The sequence below is a fragment of the Bos javanicus genome, chromosome 8 (genome assembly GCF_032452875.1).
Source record: "Bos javanicus breed banteng chromosome 8, ARS-OSU_banteng_1.0, whole genome shotgun sequence".
In the NCBI taxonomy this organism is placed as follows: Eukaryota; Metazoa; Chordata; class Mammalia; order Artiodactyla; family Bovidae; genus Bos; species Bos javanicus.
Genome location: NC_083875.1, coordinates 92,019,054 through 92,035,694, shown reverse-complemented (window position 1 = coordinate 92,035,694; position 16,641 = coordinate 92,019,054). Strand labels below are relative to the sequence as shown.

Here is a 16,641-nt window from a genome sequence, read left to right as displayed (position 1 = left end):
TGTGATCAAAAATCCCCCAAAAAACAAAAGCCCAGGACCAGATGGCTTCACGGGAGAAGTCTATCAAACGCTTGCTGCTGCTAAGTCACTTCAGTCGTGTCCAATTCCGTGCAACCCCATAGACAGCAGCCCACCAGGCTCCCCCTTCCCTGGGATTCTCCAGGCAAGAACACTGGAGTGGGTTGCCATTTCCTTCTCCAATGCATGAAAGTGAAGTCACTCAGTCGTGTCCGACTCTTCGCGACCCCATGGACTGCAGCCTACCAGGCTCCTCCATCCATGGGATTTTCTAGGCAAGAGTACTGGAGTGGGGTACCATTGCCTTCTCTGATCAAATGTTTAGAGAAGAGCTAATGCCTATCCTTCTAAAACTCTTTCAAAAACTTGCAGAGGAAGGAACACTTCCAAATTCATTCTATGAGGCCACCATTACCCTGATACCAAAACCAGACAAAACAACACAAAAAAGGAAACTACAGGCCAATACATGCAAAAATACTCAAAAATGTTTAGCAAACAGAATTCAGCAACACATCAAAAAGCTCATACACCATGCTCAAGTAGGGCTTATTCTAGGAATGCAAGGATTCTTCAATATATACACAAATCAATCAATGTGATACACCATATTAACAAATTGAAAGATAAAAATCATTTGATCATCTCAATAGATGCAGAAAGAGCCTTTGAAAAAATTCAGTATCCATTTATTAAAACTCTTCAAAAACTGGGCCTAGAAGTAACCTAACTCAACATAGTAAAGGCCATATATGAAGCTGAAACTCCAATACTTTGGCCACCTCATGCAAAGAGTTGACTCATTGGAAAAGACCCTGATGCTGGGAGGGATCGGGGGCAAGAGGAGAAGGGGACAACAGAGGATGAGATGGCTGGATGGCATCACCGACTCGATGGACATGGGTCTGAGTGAACTCCAGGAGTTAGTGATGGACAGGGAGGCCTGGCGTGCTGCAATTCATGGGGTTGCAAAGAGTTGGACACGACTGAGTGACTGAACTGAACTGAACAGAAAATATTATTCTCAATGGTGAAAAACTGAAAACATTCCCCCTAAGATCAGGAACAAGACAAGGTTGTCCGCTTTCAACACTATTATCCAACATAGTTCTGGAAGTCCTAGCTTCATCAATCAGAGAAGAAAAAGAAATAAAAGTAATCCAGATTGGAAAAGAAGAAGTAAAGCTCTCACTGTTTGCAGATGACATAATACTGAACATCAGTTCAGTTCAGTTCAGTTCAGTCGCTCAGTCGTGTCCAACTCTTTGCAACCCCATGAACCGCAGCATGCCAGGCCTCCCTGTCCATCACCAACTGCCGGAGTCTACCCAAACCCATGTCCATTGAGTCGGTGATGCCATCCAACCATTTCACCCTCTGTCATCCCCTTCTCCACCTGCCCTAAATCTTTCCTAGCATCAGGGTCTTTTCAAATGAGTCAGATCTCCTCATCAGGTGGCCAAAGTTTTGGAGTTTCAGCTTCAGCATCAGTCCTTCCTATGAACACCTAGGACTGATCTCCTTTAGAATGGACTGGTTGGATCTCCTTGCAGTCCAAGGGACTCTCAAGAGTCTTCTGCAACACCACAGTTCAAAAGCATCAATTCTTCAGTGCTCAGCTTTCTTCACAGTCCAACTCTCACATCCATACATGACCACTGGAAAAACCATAGCTTTGACTAGACGGACCTTTGCTGGCAAAGTAATATCTCTGCTTTTTAATATGCTGTCTAGGTTGGTCATAACTTTCCTTCCAAGGAGTAAGCGTCTTTTAATTTTCATGGCTGCAATCACCATTTGCAGTGATTTTGAAGCCCCCCACCCCCCCCCCAAAAAATAAAGTCAGCCACTGTTTCCCCATCTATTTGCCATGAAGTGATGGGACCAGATGCCATGATCTTCGTTTTCTGAATGTTGAGTTTTAAGCCGACTTTTTCACTCTCCTCTTTCACTTTCATCAAGAGGCTCTTTAGTTCTTCTTCCCTTTCTGCCATAAGGGTGGTATCATCTGCTTATCTGAGGTTATTGATACTTCTCCTGGCAATCTTGATTCCAGCTTGTGTTTCTTCCAGCCCAGCATTTCTCATGATGTACTCTGCATATAAGTTAAGTAAGCAGGGTAACAATATACAGCCTTGATGTACTCCTTTTCCTATTTGGAACCAGTTTGTTGTTCCATGTCCAGTTCTAACTGTTGCTTCCTGACCTGCATACAGGTTTCTCAAGAGGCAGATCAGGTGGTCTGGTATTCATAGAAAACCCTAAGGATACTCTCAGAAAATTACTAGAGCTAATCAGTGAATTTAGCAAAGTTGCAGGATACAAAATCAGTACACAAAAATCACTTGCATTTCTATGTACTAACAATGAATAATCAGAAAGAGAAATTAAGGAATCAATCCCATTCACCATTGAAACAAAAATAATTAAATATCTAGGAATAAACTTACCTAAGGAGACAAAAGAACTGTACACAGAAAATTATAAGACATTGATTAAAGAAATCAAAGATGACATAAACAGATAAAGAGATGTTCCATGTTCCTGAGTAGGAAGAATCAATATTGTGAAAATGACTGTAGTACCAAAGGCAATCTGCAGATTTAATGCAATCCCTATCAAATTACCAAGGCATTTTTCACAGAACTAGAACAAAAAATTTCACAATTCATATATAAACACAAAAGACCTCAAATAGCCAAGACAGTCTTGAGAAAGAAGAATGGAGCTGGAGGAATCAACCTTCCTGATTTCAGATTATACTACAAAGCTACAGTCATTAAGACAGTATGGTACTAGCACAAAAACAGAAATATAGACCAATGGAACAAGATAGAAAGCCCAGAAATAAACCCATGCACCTATGGGTACCTTAATTTTGACAAAGGAGGCAAGAATATACAATGGGGCAAAGACAGCTTCTTCCATAAATGGTGCTGGGAAAACTGGACAGATACATGTAAAAGAATGAAATTAGAACACTTCCTAACACCATACTCAAAGATAAACTCAAAATGGATTAAAGACCTAAATGTAAGACCAGAACCTATAAAACTCTTAGAGGAAAACATAGGCAGAACACTCGATGACATAAATCAAAGCAAGATCCTCTATGATTCTCATCCTAGAATAATGGAAATAAAAACAAAAGTAAACAAGTGGGACCTGATAAAATTTAAAAGTTTTTTCACAGCAAAGGAAACTACAAGCAAGGTGAAAAGACATCCCTCAGAATGGGGGGAAATAATATCAAATGAAACAACTGACAAAGGATTAATTTCCAAAATATACAAGCAGCTCATACAACTCAATACCAGAAAAACAAACCACCCAGTCAAAAAGTAGGGAAAAGAGCTAAACAGACATTTCTCCAAAGAAGACATACAATTGGCTAACAAACACATGAAAAGAAGTTCAACATCGCTCATTATTAGAGAAATGCAAATCAAAACTACAATGAGATATCACCTCACACCAGTTGGAATGGCCCTCATCAAAAAGTCTACAAACAATAAATGCTGGAGAGGGTGTGAAGAAAAGGGAAAGCTCTTGCACTGTTGCTGGGAATGTAAACTGATCCAGCCACTATGGAAGACAGTATGGAGATTCCCCAAAAAACTAACACAATGAGGAGATTCCTCAAAACCACCATATGACCCAGCAATCCCACTCCTAGACATATACCCTGAGGACACCAAAATTGAAAGAGACACAAGTATCTCTTTGTTCATTTCAGCACTATTTACAATAGCTAGAATATGGAAGCAGCCTAGATGTCCAAGGACAGATGAATAAATAAAGAAGTTGTGGTACATATACACAATGGAATATTACTCAGCCATAAAAAAGAATGCATTTGAGTCAGTTCTGATGAGGTGGATGAACCTAGAACCTATTATAGAGAGTGGAATAGTCAGAAAGAGAAAGATAAATATTTTTATTCTAACACATAAATACAGAATCTAGAAAAATGGTACTAAAGAATTTATTTACAGGGCAACAATGGAGAGACATAGAGAATAGACTTATGGACATAGGGAGAGGGGAGGAGAGAGTGAGATATATGGAAAGAGTAACATGGGAGCTTACATTACCATATGTAAAATAGATAGCCAACAGGAATTTGTTGTATGGCTCAGGAAACTCAAACAGGGGCTCTGTATCAGCATGGAGGGGTGGGATGGGGAGGGATATGGGAGGGAGTTTCAAAAGGGAGGGGATATATGTATACCTATGGCTAATTTGGAGAAGGCAATGGCATCCCACTCCAGTACTCTTGCCTGGAAAATCCCATGGATGGAGAGCCTGGTAGGCTGCAGTCCATGGGGTCGCTAAGAGTCGGACACGACTGAGTGACTTCACTTTCATGCATTGGAGAAGGAAATGGCAACCCACTCCAGTGTTCTTGCCTGGAGAATCCCAGGGAAGGGGGAGGCTGGTGGGCTGCTGTCTATGGGGTTACACAGAGTCGGACATTACTGAAGTGACTTAGCAGCAGCAGCATGGCTAATTCATGTTGAGTTTTGACAGAAAACAACAAAATTCTGTAAAGCAATTATCCTTCAATGAAAAATAAATCAACTTTTTAAAAAGGGCTTGTGTATCTACAATTTTAAAAAAGAATAAAAACTAATGTCTTTGGAAATAAATTGTAAGATGGAAACATGATAGGAAGCATTTGTTTCCATGAAGTATCTTTGGATGTTTTTAACATTTAAAAAATTTTATTTTATATTATAGTTGATTTACAATGTTGTATTAATTTTAAGTATATAGCAAAGTGATTTAGTTATATGAATAAATATATCTATTATTTTTCAGATTCTTTTCCCATCTAGGTTATTACAGATTATTGAGTAGAGTTCCCTATGCTAAACAGTAGGTCCTTGCTATCTATCTATTTATATAAAGTTATGTGCATATGTTTTTTGTTTCTTGGTTTCTTTGCCTTCATTTTTAAATTATTTTACTAATTTTTATTGGAGTATCACTGCTTTACAATGTGTTAGTTTCTGCTGTACATCTCTATATTCTTGATAGCCTTTTGTATGTGCATGTGAAAAAAAGAGCTAGCTATATTTTCAGTTTGTCTTCCTCAATCATCTTGACAGCAATACATCTTTTTTCAACTCTACAATCCAACAGTTAAAGACAAAATGTAGGTAATTAGCTCTTCCACATGGCTTGTCAATGAGATTAACAGTGAAGTAACAGTTTGGAAACCAAGTAAAGCCCCAGACCAAGTGAAGATACAGAGTCAAAGCTAATTAATTAAATCTCTGACAACAAATTACACCTTCTTCAAGCTCCTCCTTCATCCTTTCCCCTGCCTCTCTTGCCTTGAATAACTGTTGTCCCAGATATTTTGTTTATCATTTTCTTGATTTTTTCTGAATATTACTTCTATCACATACATATGAATTCCTAAAAATATACTGGTTTGTTTTTAATGTTTTTACGTTTACACAATGGATTCATGCTGCAATCTTCTGAGACTGATCTTTTTACTTAGTGTTGCTGAGTCATCCATATTATTCCATATCATTCGTATGTTTCACACTATATAACATTCCATTGTATAAATATTTCACATTTATTTACCCATTCTCTTGTTAACATTTAGGTTGTTTCCAATTTTTGCTCTTATAAAAAATGCCTCTAAGAACATCCTTAACCATATCTCCTGGTCTAGTTGTGGAGGAGTTCTTTAGGAATGTACTTAAAGTTGTGTCTTAGAGCATATAAATCTTCAGCTATATAAAGTAATAGCAAACAGTTTTCCAAAGTGGGTATATCAATTTGCATTCCCACAAGCAATGAATAAGTGATCTTACTGATCTACGTTTGCTTCAACACTTGGTTTTATCAGAGTCCTTTTTTTTTGACAAGTTTTTGTTGATGTTTTAGTACTTATGCTAAACTGTACATTCACAAGGCCTCATTCTATTATTAAAAATAAAAGTAAAAGAGGGTTATGCATGACCAATGATGAGAGTATTTCATAGGCCAGGGACTGTAATTTAACTAATTTTGTGTTTTTAAGGTCCAGATGAGGGTTTCTGGGAGAAGTAGATAGGGAATCCTAGCCCTAGTAAAGACCTGAAAGATGGCTTCTGAAAAATATCTTGAAGGGAAGGGCAGAAAGCCTTGGAATACAATGTGCCCCTACTACACAGTACACAAATCATTTCTCTCCTTTCTGGACTCACCTCTTTTACTCAGAGAAGTAGCAGATCCAAGGTAATCATACCTAGGACATTTCTGAGTCTTTTGAGGGAAAGATGGTGAAAGCTTACTGTGTCCTTGTTACCAGGTCTGACAGCAATATCAGGTGTGGTGGCAACAACTCAGGAAATTCTTAAGCAAAACACTCATTTGAGATTGTATTTTCTTCTAGGGTACGGCATTGGTCTCCCTCCCAACTCTCCTTTTACCTCCAATATATCCGAGCTAATCAGTCAATACAAATCACATGGGTTTATGGACGTGCTGCATGACAAGTGGTATAAGGTGGTTCCCTGCGGCAAGAGAAGTTTTGCTGTCACTGAGGTAAGGGGGAAACTGCTGATAATGTTGATGCTTTGTATAGCTTTACCTTGAAGAATATTAGAAAATGCTGTCATATGTGTCAGTGGCCAATAATCTAGGCTATTACATCTTCTAGGATTCACCATGATATTTGCAGCTGCTGTTTAGCCACTAAGTCGTGTACAACTCTTTGCAACTCTATGGACCATAGCCCACCAGGTTCCTGTGTCCATGGGATTTTCCAGGCAAGAGTACTAGGTGGGCTGTCATTTCCTTCTCCAGGGACCATGATATTTAGATTACTCCTAATTTCACTTGAAGAATGACTATCCAATTGGAATTTTCAGTAAAACAAGTTTGTCTTGGATTTAACTGTGATGCTACTTTGATGAGTAAATGTCTGAATTTCTATCTTTTCCCTACATATTATATCCACAAATGCAGAAGAAATGCTATTCTGCATTACAGTAATAGTATCTGAGACTGACATTAACAGTGTTTGGTTTAACAGTTAATTGCTGGTCATGATGTGGATTGCAAAATATTCTCAAGATCTAATTTCCCAGGGGTCCAGTGATGGATCCTGCTTAGAGAAACAGACATAACCAGGTAATTCTTAAATAATCTTAGATATTTTTCAACTGAAAACAATCAACTCATTTATTTTATGTATAGGAAGCTAATATCCAGAGATCCTAAGTGATTTGCCCAAGGCACACAAATAACCAGAAAATACATCTTTCTATCATAACACTCTGCCTTTATGATATAATTAGAAAGAAAACTGCAAAGTGAGTCAGAGATTGGATAATTAAGATAGGAGACTAAAAGGTGTAATAAGAGCCAGACTCCAGTATTTAAAAGAGAAGGCAAATAAAACAGTACAAGGTCAGCCTGACATTTAAAAAAAATCTAAAGCTGATAATAATGACTCCCAAGAGCCTCTCTTCACTAACAACTGTCGAATTTGTATTTCAACAATGACTCTTCTTCTCAGCTCTAGAACCATGTATCTACCTTCTTGTTTGACACCTCCACTTGAATATCTTACATGCATCTCACATTTAATTTGTCAAAACAGAACCCTGATCTTCTGTCCTAAATCCACTTTTCTTCCTTAAGGTCTTGGCACATGCTGTTGCATCCTTCTTCCTAATTACTATTCCTCCCCCTACCCTCCCAACATTAACCCCGCTAGTGCCTTCTCATTATAAACTCTCAGCTGAAATCCCCCTTCTTCAGAGCCTTCCCACAATCCCTGATGCAATCCGAATCATTGTTGTTGTTCAGCCACTAAGTTGTGTCTGACTCTTTGTGACCCCATGGACTGCAGCACACTAGGCTTCTCTGTCTTTATTATCTCCTGGAGTTTGTTCAAATTCATGTCCATTGAGTCAGTGATGCTATCTATCTCATCCTCTGCTGCCCTCTTCTATCTCTGTTTATAATCTCATAGCTTATTGAGAAGACAGTCACTGAGTAAAGATTTAAAGGAAGGAAGCAGGAAACTAAGGAATTAGAAAACTAGAATGCTGTTTTTTACCATGTGACAAAAACGTATTTGGGACATTAACTGATTGGTTCTAACTACAACCCTGTAAGGCAAGAATTTTTATATTTATTTGGAGATATTTTCACTTTCAGTTCAGTTCATTTCAGTTCAGTCGCTCAGTCGTGTCTGACTCTTTGCGACCCCATGAGTCGCAGCACGCCAGGCCTCCCTGTCCATCACCAACTCCTGGAGTTCACTCAAACACACGTCCATTGAGTCAGTGATGCGATCCAGCCATCTCATTCTCTGTCATCCCCTTCTCCTTCTGCCCCAATCTCTCCTAGCATTTCCTACCACTTGTTGTGACCAGGGTTAATTCAAGCCAAAATCTCCAAATGATCAAAGCTGACAGCAAAACATTAGATAAGATGAAGGGAGCCTCCCCATCATGTCCCCAAAGCCAGCAATATGGAATGATTTGCACCTCTCTGATCACAAGCACATCTCTAGGTTGTGCCATTTCAGAGGACCATGAGACCAAGACATCAACTGGATGGGCAATCTGGCTCCCAGGACAAGCCTCTCAGGGTACAGGGCTCTTCAGATTCAGAACCTAACTCCACCTGGACACATAGAGGGAAACATACATAGACTCATAAGCACTAACATAAATCTAATTCCAGTGTGAAATATCTAACACAAAACATAATAGATTTGAAGCCATACACTTTAGGACTTGCATACTGGCTCTACCAATTAATCACTGACTGACTGAACTATTCCTAGGTCTGAGTTTCTTCATTCATGAATGGATATGAAAGTGAAGGGAGGCGTGGAGTGAGCCCGGAAGCCTGGCCTGCCCCTGCTGCCATGTGGCCCTTCCTCAGCCGCACCCTCTTCCCTCCCCCTACTGAGGCCTGGCTCCAGAGGGCTTCCTCAGACCCTGAGGCCCAGGGCTGGGGGGCCTGGAGCCCAGCCGAGAAGACCCATCTGGACCCGGGGGCTGGCGGGGAGGAGGAGGAGACGGGGGAAGCTGAGGAAGACAATGAGGAAGATGCCGGCTTCCTGCTGTCTCTCTTGGAGAGGGAGGGCCTGGCTGAGTGCCCAGTGCCTGACCAGGAGCTGGAGGCCATCAAACTGAAGCTGTGGGCCATGGAGCAGGCCCAGGGGCCAGAGCCGCCCTGAAAAAAAAAAAAAAGAAAGTGAAGGGAAAGTGAAGTCCCTATGTCATGTCTGACTCTTGCGATCCCGTGAGCTGTAGCCTACCAGGTTCCTCTGTCCATGGGATTTTCCAGGCAAGAATACTGCAGTGGGTAGCCATTTCCTTCTCCAGGAGATCTTCCTGACTCAGGGATTGAACATGGGTCCCCCGCATTGTAGGCAAACACTTTACCATCTGAGCCACCAAGGAAGTTGATAAAACATAACTTGTCATTTTGTTCTGAGAATAACAGAACATTTATGGAAAGACCTAGGAAAAAAACTTGGTGTAGTAAATAGAAGTATTAATACTTCCTCTCCTTCCATCAGGAGAATTTCCTGGGGTTCATAGATATCTTTAGATATCTTCCTACAGCTCTTTCTAGAAGTGGGAAAACCTTCCCAGAAACTCTCCAGTAGATTTCTTCACATTCATTGGCCAAAAATTGTGTCATCTGTCCATCTTTAAGCCAATCAATGGTGAGGAGAATGAGATTACCATGATAGATTAGCCAGCCATGACTCATCCCCTAAGACTAGTAAGGGGGCAGCTTCCCTGGCAATACATAGTCCCATAGAGAAGACCTAAATGAAAGCAGGGTTCCCTTAGGAAGAATGATTCAGGAGAATGGATGCTAAGTAGACAACCAACCACCTGTTTTATACCTTCTCCCATCCGACCTGCTTCTAGCCATCAGTACAATGAGGTATTTGGATATAATCATCTGCAAGCACCCTCCCAGCTTTGATATAGTGATCATGGTCTTTCTTTATGTCATCCTGAGATGAGAATGCTTAATATATTTACCATAAAGCATAATGGTTGAAAGCATGGGCTTTGGAGACAGTTCTAGGTTTGAACACTACCATCTAAGTGATATGAAACATGTTACTTGTCCATTCCTAGCCTCAGCTTTTGCAAATTGGGGTGAAAATGTCTATTTCATAGGATTGTCATGAAAATTAAGGCAGACAATGCATGTAAAATAGTGAGCCTATACCCAAATATGATAACCACAAAGTAACTTACATCCTTAAGGATGATGAGATTTCATCATAACCATTCCAGGGCTATATGGATTTATCAGAAATTTCAAACAAAACCAAATTAAATATGGACAAAAAAGAAGACAGGTTTTGAAAAACAAAAAATCAGAAAAGCCATGAACTGTTCAGATGATCCATGCAAAATATACCACATCATTTTTCAACCATGGTTTTTTAATGGAACAAATTCAGGGGAGAGGCATTTGGGAAACTCTGGATGTAGTGAGCTGGAAGCAACTGGATAAGAGGCTGATGTCAGGATCAAGTTATGGTTATTAAGACAACCCTGGGCTGGCTTTCCAGGTCAGCTGAATTTGAAGGGGATGAGGGGTAGGAATGAGAATGGAAGAGAAGTGTACCCTTAATTGGAACTTCAGAGACAGAAATAAAGGAAGATTCTGATAACATCCATGTGGGTGTAGAGTTAGGGGGGCCACCTCCAGCCTCGGGGAATGTTAAGGACACACAGGGAGCACTTCTTTCTCCAGATGGTGGTCTGAAGTAAGGCCTATTCTGGTCTGTTCAGTAACAAGCTGCTTTGCAGGGATGCTCACCTGTGTGCATTTAAACAGCAGAGCATATCCTTGGGCACTGATGACCATGTTTGTCTTGAAGAACCTAGGACAGAATTTCAGGATGTCACCCTCACAGAACCTAAAGGTACAATGTAATTCAATGACATCCATATTCAGCTTATTGGCTGAGCTTGGTCTCCTCTGTGAAGGCCCTCTGCCTGCTGTATTTTCTTTCACTCAATCCTTGGGTCTCCACCTGCTGTTTTGAGGTGGGGAGAGGGTTAGCTTTCTCTCGAAAAGGTCAGAAGAAGGAAGCGTGCTTGTTAGCACTTTCCTTGCCATCTCTTTTTCCTCAAACCTCGTACAGTCTGGGCTATTAGTGTGAAGAAAGTAGGACTGGATTTGAAATCAGACAGACCATATTTGAAACCTGCCTGTACCATCTACCTGCCTTGGAAAAATCATGAACCCACCCAAGTCTCAGCTTCTTCATCTCTTCAGTAACTTTTTGTAAGGAGTTAATAAAGTAGTAGTTTAATGCAGTGGTTCCCAACCTTTTTGGCACCAGGGACCTATTTCATGGAGACAATTTTCCCATGGACCCAGGTAGGGGGATGGTTTGGGGATGATTCAAGAGCATTACATTTATTGTGCACTTTATTCCTATTATTATTATTACATCAGCTCCACCTCAGATCATCAGGCACTAAATCCTGGAGGTTGGGGACTCCTGGTTAATGAACACATCCCTCTTCCTTCACTCCCCCAGGGGGAGGGGTGCAGAGCACAGCACAGCAGAAGCAGGAATGTTCTGGAGGGTACCTCTCCCAACAGGTGCTCTTAAGAAGGACATTCCTCTGACCTCCCATTTTCCAGGTACAGTCCTAGTCCGTGTCTGTTAGCACGAAGTCATTAAACAATTTCACTCTGAAAAAAAATCCTCATTTGGCAAATGAATAATAGCAATATACGGTCACCTAGCATGCTTCCTTCCACCTATTTCTCACAGTTGGACATTAATACATGATCCCCTGTGAGAACCTTGATCTATTCACCCTTCATCTCTTGGCAACCCTAGAGCTGTCTAGCGGCAATCTCTCTGAAGAATAAACTGTTTTTTTTTTTTAATTCTAGGGCTTTATCTGCTCCCCAGAGTCACCTAGAAAATTGCAGGTCCAATTCTGCAGATCAGACTCCAGCAATTTTCAGAGAAGAATTTTAAATTGACCTCAGATGTTTCTTCATGATCCTCCTAGCACAGCTGTGCCTCTGCTCACAGTAGACTCACTGTCAATCAATTCCACAGGAAAAAAGTATGGCAGACTTTAAGTTTCATTCATTTTACTCTGACTCAGCCCCCCAAAAATATAATTTTTTTGAGTCGCTGAATTTAAGGGTTCCAGGTTTTATGAAATCTGTTATTTACAAACGAGGAAAAGGAAGGTAGCAGGTCACAGCTTATCGAACTCCCAAAACTTTTCAAGGAATTATTAAGATTTATGATGATACCTCCTTTTATAAGTCTCCTTTAAATATTGGGTTGAATAATGTGCCTTTTACCAACTGGGAATAGTTAAGAAGAAAGAGGAAACAGTTTGGGCAGAGAATGGATAGCACACTCAAACAGCCTGAGGAGAATTTTCAAGAAACTCTTTACAGAGGTGTGATCTAAGGAAACAACAGGAATACTGCAACATCTCAGGGCAGGTAAAGTGAAGGAGACATTACCTAAGCTAAGGAAGCACACCTTAGCTCAAAGGGAAACATGGAGAGAGCCACTCCTAGAATTCAGGGAGGCACAGGAAAAGGCATTCAAATAGGAACTGGAGCCTTTGGTCAGGGATGTAAACATGCCACAGTGACCTGGTTGAGAGAGGGCAAGGAAGTAAATACCTGACCTTAGTCTCCTTCTGTCCTGGCATCTTCCACTGCTGCCTTTGTTGTTCAGTCACCCAGTTATGTCTGACCCTTTGCAACCCCATGGACTGTAGCACGTTAGGTTTCTCTGTCCTTCATCATCTCCAGGAGTTTGCTCAAACTCATGTCCATTGAGTCGGTGATGCCATCCAACTATCTCATCCTCTGTCGTCCCATTCTCCTGTCTTCAGTCTTTCCCAGCAACAGGGTCTTTTCCAATGAGTCAGTTCTTCGCATCAGGTGGCCAAAGTATTTGTGTTTCAGCTTCAGCATCAGTCCTTCCAATGAATATTCAGGACTGATTTCCTTTAGGATGGACTGGTTTGATCTCCTTGCAGTCCAAGGGACTCTCAAGAGTCTTCTCCAACAGCACAGTTCAAAAGCACAAGTTCTTCAGTGCTCAATCTTCTTTACATCCGTACATGGCTACTGGACAAACCATAGCTTTGACTATATGGACCTTTGTCAGAAAAGTAATGTCTCTGCTTTTTAATATGCTGTCTATGTCTGTCATAGCTTTTCTTCCAAAGAGTAAGCATCTTTTAATTTCATGCCTATAGTCACCATCCACACTGATTTTGGAGCTCAAGGAAAAAAGTCTATCACTGTTTCCATTGTTTCCCTATCTATTTGCTGTGAAGTGATGGGACTGGATGCAATGATCTTCATTTTCTGAGTGTTGAGTTTTAAGCCAGCTTTTTAACTCTCCTCTTTCACCTTCATCAAGAGGATCTTTACTTCCTCTTTGATTTCTGCCATAAGATTGGTGTCATCTGCATAGCTGAGGTTATTGATATTTCTCCTGACAATCTTGATTCCATCTTGTGATTCATCCAGCCAAGCATTTCACATGATATACTCAGCATATAATGTCAGTAAGCAGGATGAAAATATATAACCTTGACATACTCCTTTCCCAATTTGGAACCAGTCTGTTGTTCCACATCTGGTTCTAACTGTTGCTTTTTGACCTGCATACAGGTTTCTCAGAAGGCAGGTAAGACGGTCTGGTATTCCCATCTCTTTAAGAATTTTCCACAGTTTGTTGTGATCTACACAGTCAAAGTCTTTAGCATAGTCAATGAAGCAGAAGTAGATGTTTTTCTGGAATTCTCTTGCTTTTTTGATGATCTAGCAGATGCTGGCAATTTGACCTTTGGTTCCTCTGCCTTTTCTAAAACCAGCTTGTACATCTGGAAGTTCTTGGATCATGTAGTGTTCAAGCCTCGTTTGAAGGATTTTGAGCATGACCTTATTAGTGAAATGAGTGCAATTGTGCAGTAGTTTGAACATTCTTTGGCATTGCCTTTCATTGGGATTGGAATGAAAACTGATCTTTTCCAGTCCTGTGGCCACTGCTGAGTTTTCCAAATTTGCTGGCATATTGAGTGCAGCACTTTCACAGCATCATCTTTTAGGATTTGAAATAGTTCAGTTAGAATTCCATCACCTCCACTAGGTTTGTTTGTAGTGATGCTTACTAAGGTCTACTTGACTTCACACTCCAGACTTCCAGGATGTCTAGCTCTAGGTTAGTGATCACACCATCACGGCTCCAGGTCACTAAGATCTTTTTTGTATAGTTCTTCTGTGTATTCTTGCCACCTCTTCTTAATATATCTTCTGCTTCTGTTAGGTCCATACCATTTCTGTCCTTTATTGTGCCCATCTTTGCATGAAATGTTCCCCTGGTATCTCTGATTTTCTTGAAGAGATCTCTAGTCTTTCCCATTCTATTGTTTTCAACTAAATTTTTGTATTGTTCACTTAGGAAGGCTTTCTTATCTCTCCTTTTTATTCTTTGGAATTCTGCATTCAGATGTGTATATTTTTCCTTTTTTTCTTTGCCTTTCACTTCAGGAGAGGGTATTAAAATAGGAGCTGGACGCTTTGGTTAGGGGCATAGACATGCCACAGTGACCTGGCTGAGAGAGGGCCAGGAAGTAAATACTTGACCTTAGTCTCCTCTCTGCTCCCCCCACCCCAGCCTCTTCTACCACTGCCTCAAGCCAAGGAAACCAGTCACTGTAGTCCATAAGCCTCCCTATGGCACAAATTGGGATGGGGAGAGGTGGAGAGTGGGTCTGGGACGTAAAAACTGTCTAGAACAGCCCCTCATGGCAAGTGAAGGTAGGGAAGGGGCCAGCTAAAAGAAAGCGCCTGCAGCCTGACCACCTAGAATGTGCAGCTTCTGCACCTGCAGACCAAGGTCTAGCCTGCAGGGAGGGAGATTGTTCCTTGCACGGATTACAGAGGAGGAGGTAGGACAACCGGGACTGGAATGACCTTGGTCTTAGGAAGCAGACCACCCTTGCTCTATCATTACTCTGAGAAGACAATTTCACATCCTTGGGGAAGTTACTGAATCTCTGTGAGCCTCAGCTGAAGCCATAGCTTGCTGGGTTTTTACAAGGCTTTCTGCCTCTGATTCCACGGGTCTCCTTGTGTTGCTGTTGGATGTTTAGGAAACAAATAACATACTAAGCACGAGGTGGAACATTGCAGTGAAGGGAGCTCTACTTCAGAAATCCAGAAATCTCAATTATGGAAAGTAGGAAAAAGGAAAAATAAATTTTGAGACAGTCTAAAAGTAAATTACACTTTTCAGTGGTTTTTTTAAAAATTAATATTAAAGAAAGTGCACATTAGGAAACTTTGCCCCATCCCATCCATGATCTCACCTTCAATTTGACCCTCACCCCATCCCTGAATTTATTCAATCCTTGCCCTCACCCCATTCCTGCCCCCTCACTCCAACCAAACCTTTAATTCATTCTTGATCTTACCCATCCTTGGCAACCCCCAATCCTGAACCTCATCCAGTAAGGATGAGTGGGGTGGAGTGAGGATGTTTGTGAAGCTCATTATTAGGTGATATTTTAAGCTGAAGTGTAAATGGTTTAAGAGCACTGTACAGGTGCAAATATAAAAACAACCTCTGTGTCAAAATATCCCCATGTAAAATGTACATAAAGACATCATGAACACAAATTGCTTAACCTCTCTGAGTTTCCTCCTCTACTAGCTGGAGAGAAGATCTGATGATTTGGCTTGGTGTAAGGAACAGAGATAATGTTCACAAAACTGTCTGACATGTGGTATGTACTAAATGGATGGTAGTTATCATATCATATGGTAGTCAGGATGGTAGTTGTCCTTACTCTCTCATGAACCAACTGAGTGACTTTCAGCACATCACTTAATTTCTCTGAAGTCTTTTTATTGCCCTTAAGACTGAGCCATGCAGCATGTCCTACTTTGAGAATGCTGTGGTTCTCAGGCAGGCACATTTAGAGGAATCCTGACCTAACTAGCTGAAGATCTGGCTCTGGGACCCTACGGAGGACAATGAACTGATGGGCTCTCCATCCCTGACCACCAAAACGAGCATCTAGTGTGAAACCTAGTAATATTTGTTCACTGAGAAAGTGGAGCTTTCTCATAGCAGACTCATTCTTCCCTCTTAATTTTTTGTGGGGATGAGGAATGGGTTAGTCATCTATACATTGAAAGCCAAACAGATCACACAAGTCACATCAAGGAGCTTCAGTGCCTGTCAATTTTCTTTGCAGTTTATCTTTAAAGACCCAAACGGAATAGTACAGGAGTGGGGGAGCGGTGAGTTTTAACTCAGTCTCTTTTGCTGTTAACAACTAGGTCACATCGCAACAGCCTCCTGCACCTCTCTCATCCCTGCCCCTTCCTTTTTCAATTTAAAATGTCACTGTCTGCTTTTCAACCTGATGAAAGTTATGGTGAGGCAGGGAGAGTTAATGACTGTAGATTGCTTTAAATTGAAAACCTGTGTAAGTCAAGAACCACTTTGACAGCTGAGTGCTTCCCTTGAAATAGCCTAAGTAATTACGCTTAATATTTAAGCCAAGCATAAGGTCAGATGGAACCTATCCAGGTAGCGCTTTCTGA

The 16,641-nt window shown here is 41.0% G+C and overlaps 1 protein-coding gene across 1 annotated transcript in view; it reads left to right on the top strand.

Annotated features, from left to right (window-relative positions):
• The window catches only part of GRIN3A (glutamate ionotropic receptor NMDA type subunit 3A), a 207,241-nt gene that overhangs the window by 155,747 nt on the left and 34,853 nt on the right, over positions 1–16,641 (top strand). The window contains exon 6 of the mRNA XM_061426355.1: positions 6,416–6,567. Within this exon, the coding sequence (XP_061282339.1) occupies positions 6,416–6,567 (152 nt within the window). The remainder of the gene's footprint in view (positions 1–6,415; positions 6,568–16,641) is intronic.